At 33.6% G+C, this 23,213-nt stretch overlaps 3 protein-coding genes across 7 annotated transcripts; 2 read left to right on the top strand and 1 right to left on the bottom strand.

The window, feature by feature from the left end:
* The first annotated feature begins 803 nt into the window (after positions 1-803).
* LOC113523018 (uncharacterized) lies at positions 804-15,891 on the top strand. The gene is made up of 18 exons (XM_031914158.2): positions 804-1,022; positions 1,647-1,772; positions 2,960-3,106; positions 3,782-3,841; positions 3,962-4,163; positions 6,129-6,708; positions 9,202-9,332; positions 9,666-9,793; positions 9,879-10,054; positions 10,185-10,289; positions 10,726-10,886; positions 11,708-11,812; positions 12,021-12,191; positions 12,794-12,986; positions 14,169-14,337; positions 14,545-14,676; positions 15,251-15,379; positions 15,805-15,891. The coding sequence occupies exons 1-18, from the start codon at positions 933-935 to the stop codon at positions 15,889-15,891; spliced, it is 2,892 nt and encodes a 963-aa protein (XP_031770018.2). The 5' UTR covers positions 804-932.
* On the bottom strand, positions 3,782-5,498 carry LOC113522796 (uncharacterized). The gene is made up of 2 exons (XM_026908611.3): positions 5,168-5,498; positions 3,782-4,805 (listed from the first exon to the last, which is right to left on the bottom strand). The coding sequence occupies exons 1-2, from the start codon at positions 5,304-5,306 to the stop codon at positions 4,264-4,266; spliced, it is 681 nt and encodes a 226-aa protein (XP_026764412.1). The 5' UTR covers positions 5,307-5,498; the 3' UTR covers positions 3,782-4,263.
* Positions 15,892-16,783: 892 nt separating the features above from the next.
* Positions 16,784-23,016, top strand: LOC113522614 (methionine-R-sulfoxide reductase B1). 5 transcript variants are annotated; one of them, XM_031913880.2, is made up of 5 exons: positions 16,794-16,894; positions 16,977-16,998; positions 17,140-17,244; positions 17,736-17,897; positions 22,323-23,016. In XM_031913880.2, exons 3-5 carry the CDS (start codon positions 17,157-17,159, stop codon positions 22,502-22,504), a joined length of 432 nt encoding a protein of 143 aa, XP_031769740.1. In that variant the 5' UTR covers positions 16,794-16,894; positions 16,977-16,998; positions 17,140-17,156; the 3' UTR covers positions 22,505-23,016. The 5 variants fall into 5 exon arrangements, with proteins under 5 accessions (XP_026764159.2, XP_026764160.2, XP_031769740.1 ...); XM_026908358.3 differs by having other exon boundaries at positions 16,784-16,998; XM_026908359.3 differs by having other exon boundaries at positions 16,787-16,998; positions 22,359-23,016.
* The last annotated feature ends 197 nt before the right edge of the window (positions 23,017-23,213 follow it).

Genomic DNA, 23,213 nt, shown 5'->3' with positions numbered 1-23,213 from the left:
TATAGTAAGTACGTATTTATCTATGGATTACATGCTCTTTTGTAGGTACTCTTAACCTCAGGTATAAATTATCTATGATAACATGGCGTGCCCCTCCAAAATAACAATAATTAAAAATTTATGAGTAAAATATAAGGTTTCGATCGTCAAACGTACACATGTGTACGTTTGACGGTATGCATAATTGCATACTGCGATTGGACATCGAACTTCAACAAAAAGCATGACTTGTTCATCGACAAGTTGTATTTCTAATCACAGTGCTGCTTAAGCGTTTTGTAATTAACGTCGTGTATATTATTGTAGTTAGATATTTTCTAAATATTTTTCTGAGGGTAAAATGAGGATAAAATAGTATCTATTTTTAATTTAAAGTATTTTCATCTCCCCTTGTTAAGGCAAAACAGAATTGGCTTGAAAAAAAATAAGATAGCCGATTCGACTGACATTAATGAAAGCTAGTCACTATACGACGTACATAATTATTGTACAATTTTATAGAACTTACAGTTCGTTTAAATGATTACGATTATTTTACATTTTTTTAACCTACATAGTAAGTACTAGCCAGTGGCCATATTTGAACATCAAAGCTTGCTAATAAAATTATAATTTTTATATCGTACGTTTTAGCGATATGTACCTATAAATTTCAAATTGTCAGCATCCAATAACATTGCATCTAAACCGTATACACATTACTTGTTTATAATATTGTTTACACATTACTTTTATAACTTTGTTACTAATATTGTATTTATACGTGCGCTTCTACAGAGATGATTTCTGCTAGTAGCATATAATACTCCTTCCTCACTGGTGTCCCGCCAGCGTACGCCAATAGCTCAGGCGGGATTATCAATCCATTATTACGTTTGCTTACAGAATTAGCATGTGTTATACTTATCTTGTTAATAAATTCTATTCCCGTGATGGTAGAAAATCAGGACTATGGAAGTTCTGATAAGGAGAAAAATTCTCAGATAGAGGTGAGAGCTGTCCTGATCAACTACCAGCTCGAGGTATGTTTCAGTTCAGAATTCTTTTATAATTAGTAAACAACCTCGTCTACCTAATACATTGTTATTTTAGTATACCTACATACATATTTTTTTAACTAGTGGAGTAATCAGAGTACCGTTCAAAGTCGCTAGGCAATTGATTCTATAGGACTACCAATACTCTGATCCACTAATTTTGTTTCTCTTTTTTAATAAGTTGAAGGTTCAGACAGAGAGGCCATATTTTTGCGATTTGATACGAGTGATACAGCGTCTATTATATTAGTTGCTAGCGCGCTCATTGAGGTGAACATTGAGTATTAGGGGAGCATAACATAAAGAAGGAGAGATGACCAAAGACTGCTATTTCAGTACGTTAATGGTCGGTCACCGAGCAGACATCTTCATCGTCCGGCTGCTTAAGAAATCGATGGCTATATTCAAAGAACGATTGAAATATAAAAAAGGCAATAGCTATTAGCTACCGAATGAGTAAGTTGCGTCTTTTGATCAGGTGGCCTGTCAGCTTGTTTGAATTCTAAATATCATAAAATGAGTAAAAATGAGGAACAAGTAAGTGTCCGTGATACGAAACGCGAATGGATAAATGCAGTACGCTTCATATATTTTTTATTATATTTGTAGGAAAGTGATGGTGCCATTAGCGATGCAGCGATACGATTTCAACGGGAGGAATTATTCAAGCATAGTGTTTTGGGGGATTGCAATAAGAAGTTAGCACTTACTGTCAAAATAACTAATGACCCTTCTGTAAGTTATTGTTTTTTCTTCAGTTATATCAGTCAAGAAATATGAGCAGAGATGTTGTTTGCAAATAATAATAAGGGAGTGTGCTCCTCAGTGAGAGTATCTACTCATACAAAACATTTTTAGGCTCTATCCTGCAATCTGTTGTATCGTTTTAAACGTTTTTGTTATGAAATATCAATCAATTGTGTGGCAACTTGTTTAGAATGATTATTTAATCGATATTTACAATATATCTGTCAGCTGTAAGCCTAATTTCGTCTTTGGGGGAAAGGAATTGTTAGCAATGAAGTTTGACAGCCATATTGCTAGTAATATACCTTATTAGGTCGACCTTCACGTGGTTCCCCCTGGAAACCATCGTGAACAAATCTTGTTGAATTCGTCATGATGGGCTAACTGACCTGCTTCATCCTCGCCTATCATCCTTCACTGTTGCCCCGCCAGTGTATACCGGTAGCGCGGGTGGGGTTACCATTGCTTTATCACCCATTAACAAAAAAAATCGTTCTTGACTGTGTTCATTTTCAGATATTCATGTATTTTATTATTCTTATAAACCATGATACATTTTGTTATGTTTCTCAGTATAGAATTTTGCAATATTTGTATCAAGCTAACGTTCGAGTAACTTCACAAGTTAAATAGGTATATAAATAAATTAATACCATTTGGCATAAAGCACAGCGCCATCTAGCCGAAAATTCAGCAATGATTGTACTATAGTTTTTTTTTTTTTTGTAAATAAACAATACCCTGAATGATACAATCAGTATATATTCATGAATACAAGTATTTGTATTGTGCGGGGATAAAACCTACGTACATCGGAACTTAAAATAGTATTTTGAAAAACACGGAATACACTGTGATGTACATACCCTATACGTAAGTAAGAGTAAGCTGAAATACTTCCGTGCTCCCCATACCCAACCACCCTCAATTCAGATAATATTCCTTAGAGAAAATTACTCATTTCTATAATTTTATGAATAGGTACCTAAGTATTTATTCTTGAAACTATAAGATAGGTACTTAATGTTATTATGTCGGTTCTATTATAAACTTTTTTACATATATTACGTAAATTATAAACCCCATTTACTTTATAATTAAAATTATAAAATAAATGGGGTTTGTATGTACCTAGTCTTTGTATCCATATTTTTTAATTAAAAATATATTTTCAGCCAGATTTAGGTACAGACGATGAGTACATTCCCATAGAGCACGTATTTGATGGGTCCAATAAGAAACGGGTTCGATTGCTTAATCCGTACGTCTTAAGGATACGTCGAGAGAAACCACTCCAAGCATACCGAATAAGGAGCATCGATGTATGTATAATTAATTTGTTTTAGTTTTGAATTATATATTTTTGTATTTCATTATCTCTCTCTCACGTGTTTGGCGCCCGTAGTTATGATCACATAGCTGTTTTAGTTTGGTGGGATATGGCAGTTAATTACAGGGTATGAAGACAACATTTCAATCTTCAGGAATAGCAAGGCTCGCGAAAATTTTCTTGGGTATTACAGTATATTCTATAATGTCCAAGATACTGTTCATGTCTATAAGCAATGGTTATCAATCTTATCACGTAAATTGTTTTTTTTTGATGGGTGAAAATGATATGGTAACCCTGCCTGCGCTAACGGGATACGTTGGCGGAGCACCAGTAAAGGGTGATAGATGAAAATGAAAACAAGTCAGTTAGCCCATCATGATGAATTCATTAGGAATTAACCAAGATAGTTTCCAGGGAGAACCGCGAGGATGTCGACCTGGTTGGGTATATTGCTAGCAATGGGATTCTCAGTCTTCATTACTAACAATCCCTTTCCCCCCACGTAAACTGTTAGCTTGTTCGCTATTCTAATTGGTATAAAAATATAATAGGTACTTAATAAATACTAGGTAGGTAATGAAAACTAGGTAGAACAATTCTAGTTATGTTTAAAAAATATCTACAGTTTTTAATTTACAGACATTTATTATTTTATATATTTCAGACTGTTAGTGGCATTTTAATTAGTTCCGATGACCCCAGTAATAGAAAAGAAAAAAGTGAAGTAAGTAATACATTGGTACTAGGTATACTTTTTCAAAGTAATTCTTAGTGAGTCTTTATTTGAGTTAAATTAAAATTTGTATTTCTTCCTATATAGATGTATGATAATGATCAATTACAGTTCCGTCATCGTGCGCAACGTGATAATAATTTCTGGGAAAATAATAAATGGTTTAAAGGAATGGAATCAAGATCATCCTTATTTACCATGCAGTATGGTGGCCCTGATTTCCACAGTTGTTCAAATTCTCTTAAATTTGGAGATCTAGAGCTGTACCCAACTGTATCTACACTATACACAGGACGATTGTCGAGAAGTAATGGTGAAATTTTTTTTTCTTGATTTTAAAATATTGATATAGTATTAATATAAAAAAAAAAATAATATGTGTCGTATTGATTACTTATTTAGTGTTAAAGTGCTTATGAATCATAGCTATCTTCTGAAAACACTTCAGGTTTAATTTTGTTTATCATAAAATAATTACTTTCATCTTTAGTATCAATTTGGTCACTTGAAAGCTGTTCCTCCGCATCAATTATTATACCAAATATTTTTTTCTTCACTTGAGTTTGCATCCATAGTGGCATTTGTCTAGTACTTTTCAACATACAATTAAAAAACGACTCTAAGGCATCAGTATTATTGAGATGACTTGATTTATCGGTAAAACAATCACTGCAACGTTTTTTATTTTTTGGACTGCCTCTTGATCCTAATTCGGGAATCTCAGTCGTGGAGATATCCTGTTCGACACTTTTAGAAGGCGTTCCATCTGGTGAATCCATCTCAATGTTTTCTGTAATTCGATACTTCATGTGAGGCTCTAAGAACTGCATCGCTTTAGCATATTTCCATGTCGTTATTTGAGCCGGTAACAATTTGTTTTGACCTAATTTAGCTCTTTTGAGAGCCTCTCGATGATTATCACGAAGTTTTTTCCATTCATTTCTTGCTGCTTTAACTGAAAAAGTTTTAAATCAGAAATTTTGAATCATGTCATCTAATTTATATTTAAAATAAAATTACTTTAACAAAGGCGATTTAATATAGTAAGGATGTTTCCATCGCAGGAGAGATAATTAAATTAATAATTTTGTCGTCTAAATTCGAACCTTCGATCTTTAGAAAGTAATAAGTTAGAGTAATATTTATATACTAAGTCACAATCATCGCTCTCCTGATTTGCGAATATAAACTTTTAAATTTAAATATAACTTTTTGACAGATTGAACAATTTACTGAAATAAAAAAAAAAAAAATCACCTATATAGTGTATTAAAATGTTTGCTCTTAAATAAACGAAAACGCAAAAATGTTACTTACTATTAGGTATAGAACTGTTGTTGCAAAGTTTTACAACATGCTGCCATGCGTTATCCCTGACTTGCATCTCCCGGTAATCAGGATGCAGTGGGTTCCAGAGACAAGGTTGTGAACGTACGCCTTTAATAAATGTTTCCATGCGTGTTTTTTTAACTGTCACTGGACAGGAATCGCCGCAGCACTGGCTGGCCTCGGGCCTCGGGCATGGGCGAGAGCTTGTTCCCTCCCCGCACGACTCGGTCTGGTCCTACCATTACAATCAAACCGGTTTATACGACTGTTACGGAACGCATCCACGCCGCTACACCTATATCGCTCGTGTGTTGGCACTATAAATTTCATATAAATATCTACAATAATTTATGCACACTGAACACTAAGTTTTTTTGCCCACTTTTTTATATAATAATCTAGTCTAGAAGACAATTGCCGACTAAGCTCGATTTATTTCTCTTGATTATAGTTTTTTTTTTTTTATTATTATATCAGCCGTTAATTGTTCGCTGCTAAATATAAGTTGCTCCATAAGGCAAAACCAGCCAGTAGTTACCACACTTGACGGCCGGGTTGGCAACCGCAGTTAGGCTTTGGTAATGTTTTAAAAGGAACGTTGCTGCTTATCCCTCGACCATTTGGTTTCCTCAGTCGCCTTTCACGGACGAACTTTCACGTGAAAGTCGGACGACTTTCACGGAAATGGCCTATTCTATGCCAGGACTACATGGTGATATAATATGTATTTCGAAAAATATTATGGTAGTTATTCGTACTTTTAGGTATGCAGACCGAGTGCAATTTTCCAGACTTATTTATACAGCCATGATGTATCTAAAATTTAGACACGTCGTGGCTGAATTAGATTTTAAATTACCAGTGTGACTGTACCATGAGTGACTGTACATAAGTACCTGTCTGTTTATATTTATTACAATTATACTTATTTGTATAATGAAATTTTTAGCAAAGATGCCTGCGGTAAACATTTTAAAACGAGATAAGCGTCAAGAACATAATATTATCATTGAACAAACAAATTCCGAAGGTAATTCTTGGGACTCAGATCGTGGTTTATACAAAATTCAAATGCCTGATAAAAATAAGCGTCGTGAAGAGATACATTTGTCACCAGAAGTCGTTGAGCATGAGACAACACATGATTCTGTAATGTTCAATAATAAGCGTCTAGAAAATAAAAGAAACTCGCTGACTCAGCAATATCATTCTGAGGTTTACAGAAGACATCGAAAACCAATGTCACTGGAATCCGAGACAAATAAAGTATATATAGGTGACAATTTTAAAATCACTACACCAACAAATGAAAATTTTAATAAAATTACATACTCAGAAGGGGATCTCCCTCTAGTAAAGGGGAAACGAACAAATTACAATAATTTGGAATCAAATGAAAAAGAATTTGGTTTATTTGAAATTGATAATCCATGCTTATGGAATACCATTCACGTACAACTTTTTGAGAAAAGGAGCACACCAGAAGGGAAAACTGTTTGGAATGATCTAACTAACGGAGACTCAGTGAGGTAACCAAATTCTGTTAAGAAAGTAAAATGGGCATCATTTAGATGTCTATATAAGTGTTGCTTATTGTCATAATAGAAATCAATGTTTCAATAGAACTTAATAAAAATATAAACAAAGCAAAAATAAACTTGACTATAAACAATGCTGTCGCCGTGTGGTCCCGGCATTAAAAGGGTCGCCCCTTCCTTTCCCATGGATGTCGTAAGAGGCGACTAAGGAGGGCAAGGGATGGGCAGCAGCGTCCTTCTTAAAACATCTCCAAAGTCTAACTGCGGTTGCCAACCCGCTTGCCAAGCGTGGCAACTCAGTAGTTGCCAGTGCAAAACCCCTCTAAGGAGGGAGCTTATCTTCAGCAGTGGGCAGTCAAAGGCTGATATCATATCAACCTCTATCATTGTCTATCATCATCATCAGATGATGATAGACAATGCTGATGTCCGATAATATCTAGTACAAATAAAAAATGGATTAATTGACACTAATTTCATTTAAAGAGTGTTTCTATTATAATTTCAACAAAACTTTGCTATCTTTTTATTAAGTTCCATTAAATAAATTATACTTAGGTACTTAATTACATGTTCATGCCAGTTCTTTTATTCCTTCTATCGAGAAGATAAGATCACGTAGATGCTTAAATAGGGACAAGATTTCTATCTCACAGACGGTAAAAGATAACAACTATATACGAGTACATTTATTGATAAGTTTATCTTAATAATACACGTAATAATGTAAGAAATATATTTCCGCCATAAATCTATACTAATAAAGCGAAAAAGTTTGTTTGAATGTAGTCTCTCTAAAAAATACTTAGTCGAGTTTGAAAACATATTTTGAGCTCACGATAGCTCATTTCTTAAGAAAGGAATTATTTTCAACATTACGTTATTATAAGGGACTACTCACATTTATTCAGCTCTATTTAGCTTTTGTCCATAGAAAACAACGATTTTGTATGGAGACGTGTACGCATTCATTCAACTTTCCGCGTCTATTCTGCTTTCGCGGTAGCCCAGTAAAAATGAGGATAAATGCGTATTAATTTATGCGAATGTGTGAGTAGTCCCTAAGGGTAAAACCGCGCGGTACAGCTTGGCTATTATACTATACTAAGGGACTACTCACATTTATTCACCTCCATTCGCGTTTTGCTGAACCATTTTGGTAACACTTATACTGCTCTGCTTTTATCAGCCGCGTACGACGTCGTAAGAATGAGAAAAGCCGTCATAGCGTGCTATTTCCGCTGAAACGCTTGTCGTACGTACGGCGTTGAATATGCTACATTTCGTAAAAATAAAATAATTATAATTACTATACGTCTGTACTCTTTAATCCTTGCGTACGTAATGATTACGCAATAATAAATCAAATCGATGCAAAAACAATACAGTTCGCATAAGGAGTCGCGAAACATCCCTGTAAAGAGCTGTTTCGCCGCGTTCGACGGTGAATGCGGCGGAACAGCGCTGACCGCTCTCTATAGCATTCACATGATAAATACACATTTATCCTCATTTTATACGGAGTTGCCGCGAAAGCAGAATAGATGCGGAAAGCTGAATGGATGCGTACACGTTTCCATACAAAATCGTTGTTTTCTATGGACAAAAGCTGAATAGAGCTGAATAAGTGTGAGTAGTCCCTAAAATGGCATATCTTCACTTTATTTGTGTTAAAATAATTCAATCCTCTATTACCTACGTTAGTTTAAACTCACCAGTATCATCAGTTTTATAATTTTCTGATATAATAAAATTGTAACTAGACAATATCAGTACTTGGGAGATAAATATCTCCTAAGTACCGACGACCGAAATATTTAAGAAATTATTAAAATCCTTCATTTTAATAATTTCTTAAATATTTCGTCGCCTTAATAAGATCAATAGAAGCCAAAACATTAATGTTTGGAAATTTTGTTTATCCATCTGTTTGTATTTTTGTTCCGTCATTACGCAAAAACGACTAAACCAAATTGGAAGCGGTTTTACAATTTTATTCCTAAAGGTGTAACTTAAAATCAGGCGATAAAATACCAATAATTTTTAAAGTAATATATAGTAATTCAATACATTTATTAAGCATAATGAATTACACTATATTAGCCGTGAGATGTTAGCCACTCCTTCTTTTCACGTGGGTGTCGTGAAAAGCGACTAAGGGAACTTAGTGGTCGAGGGGTGGGCATCAGCATCCCTTTTAAAACATTACTAAGACTTAATTGCGATTGCTAACACGCTAGCCAAGCATGGCAAATGCTGGCAAAACTCCCCTTATGGTGGAAACTTATGTTCAGCAATGGACTATTAATGACTGGTATGATATGGTGATGAATTACGCTAGGTAGTAGGTATATACTCGTATACCTATGAGAATTCAATCAAGGGCACTGTTCATCTTTTGTCGCCTAAATTTAGATTAGAACTAGAATTTTGCAATATTATTATAAGTTTTTTTTTTTATTATTTCTTTTATTCAAATTGCAGTATCGGTTCTATATCATCTCAGTGGACTGGTCAAGATGTGCATATACGATATCGACCGACTGAGTGGATACCGAGAAAAGATTTTAGTTTGTCTTCTACTTCCTCTTTACGCCTTCTTGTTCCATTAACCGGTAAATAATAATAGTTTCTCAATTATCGGAGGGAGACTTTGTACAAAGGCTGTGTTTCGGTTTGAAGGGTAAGATATGGCAGTAAATTTACAGGCTACAGAGGAATAACACCTTAGTCCTTAGGAATGGCAACGCATGGAGAGTATCATGGGCGAAAGAGTATACTCTGTTATGTCTATGGTACTGCTCATATCTATAGGCGACGGTTACCACTTTCCATCGGATGGGCCGTCAGCTTGTTTGCCATTTAGAGTTGCATAAAAAATAATCTTAATTCAAGACAATATTTGTACATATACACAATATATATAAATGATGGTTTTGGTTTTCTAGACAATGATAGAGAATACATAATTGTACCCATAGAAGATGTTATGGGTAGTGGTGATGAGGACAATATTTTAAACAACCATGACGTAAATACTTCTCAATTTTCCAAATTTAGTACACAATGTAAAAAGGTAAGTATAGGCAATAGAATTTTTAATAATGTAAATGTACTTTTAATAAATTCAAAGCTAATTGTTCATTATTTTAATTATATAGAGAAAGCGTAAAGTTTTAGTTCATGTATCAAGACGCTTGTTGGATACTACAAAAGATAATTTGAAAATTGTAGAGCAAAGGTCACAACGTTATCTCACTCTACCGTATCAACGGCCACATCAAATTCAAATAGATTTAGAGGCACGTGCTGATGAAAATCAATTAATTCTTGTGGGGTTGGTAATTATTACTATATTAAAAATATGCAAATACCTATTATAATAATTTAAAATATCACTTCATTTGGTACTCCGCATGTATCTACCTACTTATGCACTTTTGCATGTATGTTTTATTCTTATCCAGTTGTTCTGGTCGCATCGCGACTGTCGTTGCCGATAGCACCAGACGCACACGAACCATATTGACAATTCAAGCGTCTAATATGGGATTAGCAGCAGCACGCTTCAGGTAGAAATACGTTTTAACGTAGGGACATAATTAATCTGTTGAAGTAGTGGATTGATAGCAGTATTCTTATTCAGGTCGACCTCTTCACAGTTCCCTTGAAAATAATCGGGATAATTATTTAGATTGTCCACCCTTATTGTGACGAATTCCAGGTGACGTAATAGGCCAGCTAACTTGAGTTCATCCTCATCTGTTATCCCTCGCTGGTGCCCCGTCAGCAAATACCAGTATTGCAAAGAGGGTAATTTTTATTTTCACTGTTTTGGCAAACTGGCGACTCACCTGATAGATAGTAGCAACCGCTGGCGGTAGATATGTACAATACCATGGACAGAAACACTCTGGTACCTATATCTGCCCATCATGCGTTATCATTCCTGATGATGAATATGTTATGCGACTGTTCTGTGTTTATAAAACAATACTGTTCAAACAGAATCCAGACACGACACTGCGATCCAGATTTGTCAGGCTTGATCAAAAACATGGGCAACGACGGTGGCGCTGAAGAGTCTTACATGCTGGCTCCTATGTATACGAAGCGATTTCGACTTGAACTACCCATTGACATCCCTGTGGATGTCGCTCATTGTTCTGGTTACTTACCTATTTATTAAGTACTGAGGTAAAGGAATGAAGGAAAGGAGTGATTATAAGTACCCGAGGAGGAAGGGATTATTAGTAATGCGGACCACCAGACCAATTGCTAAGTATATACCCTGCCGGGTTGACCTTTTATGTAGTCCTCCTGACAACCATCGTGCTGAATTCCATGTGTATCACGGTGCCTGACCTGACCTGTCTTTTCCTTCCACTGGTGCCCCGCCATACGTCCGCGTCCGCGTATACTGTTAGCACAGGCATGGTTACCATTCCATTATCATCAATTAAAAAAGTCTTTATTTTTTACAAAATTCAGATAGCTACCTACCTAGTGAAATATAAAATAAAACGTTATGCAAAAAACGTTAAAATTTATGCAAAAGGTTCTTATATCATTATATATACTAATAACACTTCTGCATTAAATTATTTTTTTTAATTAATATTCAGTCATTTTAAAGGGTTACTCGGATATTTATAGGAACAAGGCTGACGGACCATGGCCTACCAGATATAAAGTGACGACAGCTATCCATAACCAAAAGCGACATTATGAACTGTTCCGCCCATAGCACACCTAAAGTGTAGCTTCTTTTATGGACTATCCATATTAGAGAATCATTTCACTCTTAAGATCGAACCAAAGCAGGATTCATTGCTTGCAGAAATATTTAAAACTGTGGTTTATATGAAACAGTTTTAATTACTTCTATAGAATATTCAGCTATAGAGTCGATTTTCACAAATCGATACGAATGCTTTTCCTATGACAAAACTGCCTCCAGCAAATTATAGTATCTATTATAATTTTGCAGTGGCATTAGTAAATGACGACGATGTAACGGTGGCTATGAGAGATGTCACTATAAAGAAACGCGATCGTTGTTTTTGCGTTTGGTATTGCGATTGCGTGTGCCTGAGTGAGTATTTGGATAGTCTATTATTTGTATCTATACTAGTGTCGAGACTTTATTCCCACTGCGAGGGAATTTATTTCGTGCTATATTTATTGCGCGCAAATTATTTTCGCTTAGATATGACTTCCATATAGAGTAACTTTCAAAAATTCAATGAATGAAATGAGTTTATTAAAATTACATCGTTATAATTTTTTTTTTTTTCTCCTAGGCGACGACCCAAAATTGTTGTGTAGAGAGATGTCAGATGCAAAACGTGCAGCAGCTGGACTTCCAGCTAGCAAGAAATCACGCCATGTTCGCTCTGTCTGTTACCCTGACATCGTTTTCTTAAACTTATGTGTTATTATAGTCGGTGTACTCATAACACTCTTGTTTCTTGGTTAGTAATCATTTCACTATTAGATATTATTATTTATTACATCAGGCGTTAACTCTCCATTGCTGAACATAGGCTTTCCCTATAAAGAGAATTGTACCAAAAAAAAATGTAGCCGCAGTTAGGTTAGGTGATGTTTTAGGAGGGACGCTGCTGCACATCCCACGATATTAAGTTCCCTTAGTCGCATCTTACGATACCTACTGAAAAGGAATGGGTAACCCATTCTTTGACAAGACCACATGGCATAGAAGTTTTGTTTTATTAGTTATAGTTATTGTGTAATTCAGGGTACTTAAGTCGATTTCAGTTTTTGTTGCTGGATCCACTTCTGTAATGTTTATGGATTGCGGTAATGCTTCTCAATTTAACGGTTGTACTACTAAGATGGGCAATGCTAATGTAACATCTGTTGCAATCGTCTGTGGAAACTGCTTAGTATAATTTCATCATGCTACCTGAATAGAAAAAGTATCATCATTTTAAACAACTCCAAAAAAAATATTATTGTTAAAACGTTTTATTACCAATTTGATATCAGACAAATAAGCTTTTTACATATTTTTATTCTGAGTAATTTCTCATTTGGGATATATTTTTTATAGGTTTTGTGAAGGCATGTGTAGGCCTGGTATTGCGATGCGTGGGTTCGTGGGGTTTGGAACGTCTGCTAGTTATGCCTCGAAAGCTCGAGCGTTATTACGAAAGCTCCTTGTCAGATCGACCTGTTATTTATGACGAGGAAGGCTGGCCTGTCCATCCAGATACTAAGCGACGTACTGTACGACTCGTAAACAAGTGAGTTTCACAATATCTATATTAATCTATTCTAATAAGTTATAACAAAAGTCTTCTACATGAGCACCGATAGAATAAGTATATAGACATAATACTAGCAAGGTACATGTGCTTCTGTCTCACTCATGTGTTTCTGCCGTGCAATATTGTAATATATACCAGAGGGATACTTTGTACAAAAGTCGTTTGCTTGGGTACCTCTGTTCCATTCGTGTTTCAACCGTGAGGCAGTTGTGTTTGCATGGCTGTTTCGGTTTGAAGAGTGGGATATGGCGTGAATTTACAGGGTATAGAGGAATAACACCCGAATCCTCAGGATTGGCAACGAATAGGGGGTATCATGGGCGAAACAGTATACTTTGTTATTTCCATGGTACTGCTCATGTCTATAGGCGACGGTTACCACTTTCCATCAAGTGAGCCGTCAGCTTGTTTGCCATTCTAAGTTGTATAAAAAAATATTGAAATAAAATTACTGGGTATGAATGGAGGAATTATGAAACTTTTACCCATAAATACCATTCCTTTTTTACCAACTTGCTTTACTCTCTCTGACCGTCCGCCTTCCTTTTCATCAATCCTTTCATCCATACCGTAGGTAGTGGATACAATTATAAAACATTCTGAGAGTGTGTTCACGTCAGACAGGTGGCCAGTAATAAGACTGAAAGCCAAAATCTTGTAGAATATATATATAAGACACCACACCGGCATACACAAACCAACAGTGTATGTAGGCTGCAAACCCAGCGACCCGGAGGTCGTCGCCTCCGGAGTAGAAGCCGGGGTAATGGGGTACGCCTCGAGGTCCCCGATCTCGCCCGCCCTCACATCATCCGGCGGGCAAAGAGAAGACTCTGTTGTTGTTGTTGTTGTTGTTGTAGAATATAAATAAAATCATATAACTCCGAACCCAGATAATGATGTTTAGGGCAGGAAGATGATGATTAATTGAGGTATAATACCTTAGTCTTCAGAAATAAAAACGCATGACGGGTACTATAGAGTTGTTCACCTCTGTAAGCGACTGTTATAATTTTCTAGCAGGTATCGGCTTGCTTGCCGTTTCAATCTACCTATAAAAGACTAGTTTTATACCATCGAGGAGATGAACACGTGCTCGGATAAGGTTAGTATTTGATTTAAGCAATGCACTATATAATATTATGATGATTTTGACAGGCGAATGGAGTTTATATTGAACATAATAATATTCATTGTGGTTCCTTGTCTGATGTTATGGGATGTTTTAAAGCATATAGCATCTCAATGGCACAGATTTCAAAATAATACTGAATCTAAGTCGCAGAATATGGACACTAAAAACTGTTTTAACACAATAGATTTACAGGTATTTTTTACTATTATATGTGCAGCAGTTTATTTAAATCTTTACTTGCGTATTGGCAGAAAGGCGGGTAAAGTCTTCTAAATAGTGAGGAATTGCACCTGGTAAATTAACTGCCGCCTAGAATTATTCTACAGTAGCTATATAAGTATAAAGTATGTATTTAGTTTTTTTCTTGGGACCCGAAGTGCAATTCCTTGCTACTTATAGGGTTTGGAGCCGCGTTCGCGACGTCGACGTGGAAGTCTACGCCAATGGATGACACCACAAGCTGAAGATCTCACTGCTGATATTTGGCATAAAGGATTAAGTCCACAACGATCGGTCAACGGTGTCGAGATTGTAAGATTTCTCATTTATTTTTTGCATATCAGTTATACAGTTCTTCGATCTGGTCACGACATATGTACGCTGGCTGTCTATCAAACTGATTCAAATGAAAAGTGACATTTAAAGATTATGGAGGATGAATAAAGTACCTGTTATAATGATAAATAGTGTTATTTTATTAATACTTTTATTGTAGCAGAATACAAGACGTGGTACAAGGAAGCCATTTTTAATAATCTATATGTCCAGTGTTGCCAATACCAATCCATACAATTCCAACACTTGTTACAGTACCTTATTAAATTTATAGACAAAATCATAATACTTGCCAAGTAAATAACATTTTGTTGTGTGGTCCCGCCATAGAATGGGCTATCTCTTAATCTCCCGTGGGTGTCATAAGAGGCGCCTAAGGGAACTTAATGGTTGAGAGATGGTCAACAGCATTCCTCTTAAGGTATCATCACAGCCTAATTGCAGTTACTAACCCGCCTGCTAAGCGTGACAAGTACTGATAAAATGTTCTTTATCGGGTAAAAGGCTGGTATGATGATGATGACAGAATAACATTTTTATTAATTAATAGATGCGACCGTTACTTTATCAAAAGACCCAAGCAAGACAAGACGAAACTCATTCTTCATGTTTGGACTCTGAGCAAGATGATACGGAATATGTACTCATGCAGATGAAAAAGAGTCGAGAATCACTTGCTGTTAGTTTTTTTTTCGCAATGTAAATTAAATACTCTTATTATTTGAACGCATTATTGTTGTAAGTACTCATAACTACCAATAGTAACTAAATTAAATAAAAACTGGACTAATTGCAACCAAATAAAACCGCCGCTTTTAGATTCCGTGTCGTTAGTATTAGATAGTACTTATGATGGCTCCATTACTTGCAGTGTACTCTATCTGATCGATCTTCATGCGGTCTCCCTAAAAATCATTGTAATTATTTTCTAGTGGATTCATCACGATGGGCTGACTGGCTTAATTTTTTGCTTATCTTTCTGAGTTCATCTCTTTCTCATTCCTCACTGACACTCCGCCAGTATTTACGAATAGCGCAGGTGAGGTTACCATTCTACTTAAATTAATTAGGTGTACATTTTTAAAGATTTTATTTTGCTTACAGAGAACACAAATGAAATCGAATGACGTTGTATCAATATCGACTCGAAAACAAAACCAGTACTATTGTAAATCTACAATAAATAACTGATAAAATGGATCCTTTAAAATAAACTTTTCTATATGTTAATAAAAAATTGTTATTATGTATCATTGCATGTCTGTTTTAGTATCTTTTTTTATTCACCTTAATTTAGAAATGAATTATGTTGAGTGTGTTACTATTTAAATTATTCATCACGTATTGAATACCTTCTAAGTAACGAAATTAAACAGGTAATTACAAAATAAAAAGTCGATAAAAGGTAGAACGTCAGATTCTTGGAGGGTAGCATATTATGAATTCTTTCTTACGAATCGGTTTCAATTCTAACAAATTAGTACTTGGTTATTATCTTAAAATTAAATTCTTCTAGTTCAAATACGATTTGTGTAAGTTACTTGATGAATCTCATAATGAATCTAATAAAATTCTTTTTTTGCAAAATTAGTATCACTGTCTAGTTTGTGTACGAGACTTACATCTTAACTGACATTAGTGTAAATCCTATAGAAAAAAAGAATATTATATACCTAACAAATTTTAATTTCTGAATTTATTCTAAATTATTAAACAGCTGGATCTTTGTAATATCAATTTATTACTTTTTATTATCTTTTCACTTGTCATTTTCTATACAATCAAGAATTAGAGTGATTTGACGTTTTGACGAGCGAGACGTTTATGTATTAAGCGTAAGAATCACAAATTACTTAAGAATAGGTAATTACACAAAATCTTTTTACAGAAAGTATGTCTGGTATATCTAAAAAATAAGAATAGAATAAAATTGGGGAGAATAAATTTCTCTTTTCTTTACTTGATTGACAGCATGCATGTAGTTCCTCTTCATTTATAAAGAACCAAGAAACTTACTAAAAGGCTGTATGGGCCATGTTCTTTGTACATTCAATTCGAACGAATTTTAAAACAAAACATTGTGTATGTCAGAATTGATAGTTGACATATGACTCGGTATTGAAGATTCTTTAAATATACAGTTATTTTCTTTAACATTTTATTACTTTTTTCACTTTTTCCTTAAACAAGAAATGTAAGTTATGCTGCGCGTTTTACTCAGATCTTTTATAATATTTAAGAAAACAGTGCCTCTAAATAGAAATATCCGCTTGCAGTTACAGCATCCATTCACAACAGGTACGACTACTCTAGTTTTCGCCGCAATACATGTGTGCGTATATCAGTATTTAAACACGGAAACGCGTCGATTGCGTTTCATCTTGGATAGATGCCAGTAGTCTTTACACACGTTTCATCACAATATTTTTGTATAAACAGCGCAAATTTGGCGAGCCATGGAAGACAAGGAAGCATTGAAGAAACGTTTAACACCTTTACAGTATCATGTGACACAGGAGGCCGGCACGGAAAGGCCCTTTACAGGTATAGTAAAACTCATATAATTAAATATTACTAAAAGACCATATTTTCATTTTTTTTTAATTTATAATCATAAATTTTTCTATACATATATATTTTCAAGAAGAATAAATATTTTTAAGTCTGTAAAGCTTTCTCATTTTATATCTATTATTTAAAAACACTGGTCACTTAGATGGAATTTAATATTAATATTTTGTGTTATAGTTTAAATTGTTTTTATTTATAAATATAGAAAATTGAATTATTTCAATCATTTAAAATTATTTAAATAACTTTTAAAGGTAATTAAATTTACACATTGGTTAGAATTGTTATAATATGGAATTATTTAACAAATTTTTTATTGAAAATATTTGAATCATCATTCTTATATTTAAATAATGTTAACAGAATTTTAATATCATGTTCATAAATCATTTTATATTACTGTGTTATCATTTTGTCTGAATCTTTCTTTATTTGTAATATATCTTGGTCCAAATATATTTTAGGATGCTACAACAAATTCTATGAAGAGGGCCTGTATGTTTGTATAGTGTGCAGACAAGAGCTATTCACTTCAAATACAAAATTTGATTCTGGTTGTGGTTGGCCAGCATTCAATGATGTTTTAGCTAAGGACAAGGTTACTCTACATCAGGACACAAGTGCAGGTATGTCACTGTTGAATAAATATTACTGTATACTTACTGTAATTACATTATGTTTTAATAATCTTAAAACTTATCTGTGGAATGTCCTTGTAAGCATGACTACTCTGATAATATATTTCATAATGTAATTATACATGGTGTTTAAAAATATACTGTTTTGTATATAATGTAAGTAACTATTTATAATAACTATTTAGATAGATAGATATATACTCTTTATTGTTTCCTCCAAAAGATTACAATAGTAAACTTATTATAAATATAAATAATTACAAGAAATAATCACAATGAGAAAACAATGGGTGACCTTATCGCTAAGAGAGATCTCTTCCAGGCAACCTTTGGATGGAGAGGAGTAATTATAAACAATTTGGTGGGAGGCACAATGAAAAATTTTGTTAGTTCTAAATATGGGAGATATGATACATATAATATAAAAATAAAATATTTCATTTTAATATTTTATTTATATGTATTTTTTTATATAATGATTCATTCATATAATTGAATAAAATTCTTTAATGTACTTTTACATAGAAAAAATTACAAATTATTAAAGTCTAATCTTAATAATCAACCCTCATTTAATAAATACTTTTTATTGATACTACTAATTTTTTTTTTACTTTCTGATGCTATATAACATCACAAAAATTTTTTGCAGTAAGTTTTTATACACCATGTATGTAGTAAGTGGACTTCTAGTGTTATGAGTATTTTAAAATTAATACTAAACAATATACTAAATATAATTCTATTATGTTTTTCATGTTTTAATCATAATCATTAATTAATTTATGAAACTATTAGAAATCTATATAATATTTATTGTACAGTTGTGAACCTTTAGGCTGTATAGATATGAGCTGGATGAAGCCATGCGGAACAAAAATTCAATGCCAGTGAATAATAGACCATACAATACAATGTTTGTAGCTAACTAGATTAACTGATAGAATAGTTACTTACATTTTCAATGGTGATCTCAGTTTATGTTCTCCATACCATAACAGTCTATTGCCATCTCACTGCTAGGCAAAAGTACCTTCCATAAGAGGAGATATATTCTTAATTATAGTAATTTCTCTCATCTCTAAACTTTAATTAAATCCAACCTACATGCAGTCTGCCTACTCCAGAAAGGTCCTGATATGAAAAAAGTTGTATAGAATAGTGACAAAAACCCATATATGGGACTATAAGGCGAAATCTCGGTTTGAGTAGCATCATTTGGAAGATTATATTAGCAAGCATATTTTATGTCTATTATCAAGTACTATGACTGTTTAGATCAGACCATCCCGACATGATAAGTGAAAAGTGTCATATCAAAAGATTACATTTGACATACAAAAGATAAATACTAGTATTTGAAGATTTTAATAGAAATGTACATATTTATTGACGTCAAACAATAATTTTTGATAACAACGATACATGATCTGCCATGAGTGGCATGTTACTTATTCTATAATGTCCATGCTGTCTATGCCTACAGGCGACGGTTATAATTTATCAAGCGGATCTTCAGCTTGTGTTCTTTCAGTAAATAGAAAGTAAATACTCAGTAAATAGAAATTTTAATAGTTTTAATATGTGCCATGTACATATTCTTGTTTATTTATAGATATAAATGTTGTATGTATACCTACCTATTTATATATTATAAATCCCTGAGAACTCCCTTCCTGCCTACAACATACGTAGAATTGCTAGGTCAATGTTGTTTGTTCATCCATATTTCATTTGACCTTCACTTTCATGCTTATAAGTGTAGATACAATGACAATCCACATGTCGACCTTTCCTTATTAGTAGTTAGCTATTACTCACTTTAAGTTACGCAATGAAAGTGAGGATTTTGAACTTTTATGTGATAGACTGATATTGTATTGGTAATAAGCCGTGATAATGACATACATACAAACAAGACACATAAACTCGCCTCTCAAAGAAATGTTTTAATTTCTTTAGTTTGAAATATTTTACTTCTCAACTACCTGACCCGGCAGAATTTAAATTCACATCTCAGTAATTTATTTTTTATATAATTTATTATAGGTTAATTGCGTTCCCGGTTATATTTTAGGATTCCAAGGATACGAAGGAATGCAAAAGTTATGCATTTTAAAATATTTTGAAATAGAATGATATTGTTTGAACATTTGAAGTAACGTATTTATCACTCACTTTCCTTATCTCACCTCCTTGCACTACATAGCACCTACAGTGTTTTCTCATTGTAACAGACTATAAGCATATAGATATTATAGTTATGTTACATGTCTCTTCATCATAATGAATTAAAAAATTGTTTTAATAAACGAATTAAAAATCATTGTATAACTATCGTGAGTCATACTAAACGTTTTAAATTTGGGGATGCCCGACAAGTTCAAACTCAATAGGAGTCTTAATACATGAGCGCGGTTCACGGTTGTATCGCGAGTGGTACTGCGCAACCAGCGCAGTAAGTCACGCGCCTGTGATCGGCGACGAGTTAAAAGTTATTTAAAAAATCACTTTTTTTAACGAAATAAAAGACATAGTGGCGACATTACATTTATCTTATTATTTAAAGATCACGTTTTCTCATTCCTCATTGTTAGAAATAAAGAGTATAAAAAAATATCTAGGTATATATATACGGCAGCGTAAAGGTGCAATGTCTTCTAAAGCTTAGTGGTCACTGCCTTGTTTCCTACCATATCCGTAATAGCACAGTGTGACGTACAAAAAGATACGTTCTAAATGCCACTATACACACCGCAACTACTCTACAACTGTTCTACACCCATGTATTCGTCATGAACCATGGTGGTGTCCAGGGAGAACCGATTGTAAGTCGAACTGTTAAGGGAATATTGCTAGTGAGCTGAACCAATTACTAATAAACCCTTTCCTCCTCTAGTGGGTGTGACCTGAGAGTAATCCATACTTTTTTTTGCGTGTATCACGGTTGTGGCATGATACGGGGCAGTGAGCACAGGGCTTAAGACTACACATTTAGAAATTAGACAACCTTTTTATTATCTATAAGTATATTGCAAAAAAATATATAAATAAAATTATAATAAATTTAAGTATCCCTTGTACATTTGATCTATATAATTTTTAGGAGAACAAACCTAGAGCCTTTTTAGACACGTAAATGTAGTACTAATCACTTTTTATTTTACACTATATTATTATTATTGTATAATATCAACCAATTAATTGTACAAAAGCACTTAGTTTTTTTTTTATTTTATCAATTTAATCACAAAACTCTCAAGAGGTCTATTTAAAAATAACCATGATGCATGATTGGCATAATTTAGTTCAATTGAATGATAAACTATATAACTACAGTCGTTGATTAATAATTTCATAATGTAAACAATATAAATAATATATGTAATAATACTATCTATAGACTATTTAGACCTAACTATATTAACATGCTACCGGGCTTGTCTAATTTTATTTTTGAGTATTATATTGTGGTAAATAATGCTTAGTTCCACTCAAATTGATTTTTCTAGATACAAAGTAATAAATAAAAAGTTTTTTAGTTCTTTGTCACTAAATTTATATTGATATACCTATTTTAGCTTTGATTAAAATGTATTATTTGGGAAATAAAAAAAAATGTAAATAATCAGATACTGTGCATATATGAATGGAAAATTGATATATTATTATGTTTGTTTTTAATTTGTTTATTACAAAAATATACCTACTGCTTATGTATATAACTACCTATATAATATTTATTTTTGGTGCCGGGAAAGAGGATTTTGGTGCTAATACATATTTATCTTTTTTTCTGTCTGTCTTTCCCGTACCCTTGATCATCCTCCGATACAATCCTGACTCCACATCAACCGTAAGTCGGCCTCAATTGGTAAACAATATTTATCTACTTTTACGCTTTATTTCATATGACAACTTTCTTATATAAATAAATGTGTGCCAAATCGCTGTTCATTATACATTACGCACCGCTAATAATTTATGTACTTACATGCGTTGTTTTACATGAAATATTGTATTCTCTATTCTTCTATCGGTTCGACGATCACGAACAATACACCGATGAACACTTCATTCGATGTTATACACGTTCATGGATTTTGATTTGACTCACCGACTCTAATAATACTCACGCACATTCATGATTTTTCATAACCATTGTAACGTTCTGGAATGTGCATGACAATAATACGCATTGTCCTTTTTCCTGCCTACTCGTCTTCCTCCCTTCCCGTCTGGTTCCTTGGATGGCTGCCGGCTGGACGACGACCGCCTCGACCACTCCGACGACACCACACGAACGTTGTGAATATCATACGGGACTCTCATACCTACTGTCATCATTGGTTTTTTGTGATATCCATGTAAATAAATGGTTTTGGTGAATGACTATATGTGTTGAAAATGAAGTTGGAGCAAATATATTACTGGTTTTAACACGACCAGGTTTGGTGCGAACTGAGGTGCGATGCTCCAAGTGCTCTGCTCACCTGGGACATGTGTTCGATGATGGGCCAGCGCCCACCAAGAAACGATTTTGCATTAACTCTGCATCCATAGACTTCATACCAGCCGAGGAAAGGAAAGACTAATGTTTTTGTAATTGTACTTACGTACAGGACAAGATCAAATTGAATTTTGAAAAATACATAGATACTCTCATGACTGTGAATGGAATATGTGCCGGTTCATTAAATTCGTATACCAATAAGCTTTCAATGCTGAAGTAATATTAAAATATTGGTTGCTTAGCTTTTTAGAAAAGTATCTAGTTTTGTATTACCTTTACTTAAACATTGGGCGATCTAATTGCTTACATTTGTAAACTTCCTAATAAAAGAAATAAGTATATTTATTGATAATTTTATGTCCCAATATTGTTTGTTTGCTTTACATAACTCTTAAAGGCATTTAATTGGAACTTACATAAGTTTTTAGTTACCGCACTAAGTCATTTTTGTTTATTTGTTGTTTAATTTTATTTAAATTGTCTAACTATGTACAAAACAGTGTTTATTTATTGTAAAGCTACTTTGTGTACTGAACAATTTTATTCTTGTAAGAAAATTGTGTCTTAATAAATAAATTTATTTTCTGTAATAAATTTTCTTATTCCTTTATAACTTCTTCAATTAAAAGGTAATATGATCAAAGATACCATTAGGGCATCCTTATTTAGGTATATACTGAATAGTTATCATGATGATACTGATGATGTGTCTTAATTTTCGCGCCCATGTTAGTCGATACTGAAACATCATTATCAATCTCAAAAATTTTAATTTGATATTCTAGCGCAGT

This window comes from Galleria mellonella, unplaced genomic scaffold, assembly GCF_026898425.1.
Source record: "Galleria mellonella isolate WM207_F2 unplaced genomic scaffold, CSIRO_AGI_GalMel_v1 utg38, whole genome shotgun sequence".
Lineage (NCBI taxonomy): Eukaryota > Metazoa > Arthropoda > Insecta > Lepidoptera > Pyralidae > Galleria > Galleria mellonella.
Note: the sequence above shows the minus strand (reverse complement) of the source record. Positions and strands in the feature narration are given on the sequence as shown.

Excerpts from the sequence above, each read along its gene's own strand:
- LOC113522614 (XM_026908358.3), top strand. The coding sequence starts at position 16,902 with ATGCTGCGCGTTTTACTCAGATCTTTTATAATATTTAAGAAAACAGTG. Across the intron at positions 17,245-17,735 it reads CACGGAAAGGCCCTTTACAG|GATGCTACAACAAATTCTAT; the intron begins GTATAGTAAAAC and ends AATATATTTTAG. Across the intron at positions 17,898-22,322 it reads ACATCAGGACACAAGTGCAG|TTGGAGCAAATATATTACTG; the intron begins GTATGTCACTGT and ends TTGAAAATGAAG.
- LOC113522796 (XM_026908611.3), bottom strand. The coding sequence starts at position 5,306 with ATGGAAACATTTATTAAAGGCGTACGTTCACAACCTTGTCTCTGGAAC. Across the intron at positions 4,806-5,167 it reads CAACAGTTCTATACCTAATA|TTAAAGCAGCAAGAAATGAA; the intron begins GTAAGTAACATT and ends AAACTTTTTCAG.
- LOC113523018 (XM_031914158.2), top strand. The coding sequence starts at position 933 with ATGGTAGAAAATCAGGACTATGGAAGTTCTGATAAGGAGAAAAATTCT. Across the intron at positions 3,842-3,961 it reads ATAGAAAAGAAAAAAGTGAA|TTCCGTCATCGTGCGCAACG; the intron begins GTAAGTAATACA and ends GATCAATTACAG. Across the intron at positions 14,338-14,544 it reads TTAACACAATAGATTTACAG|GGTTTGGAGCCGCGTTCGCG; the intron begins GTATTTTTTACT and ends TGCTACTTATAG.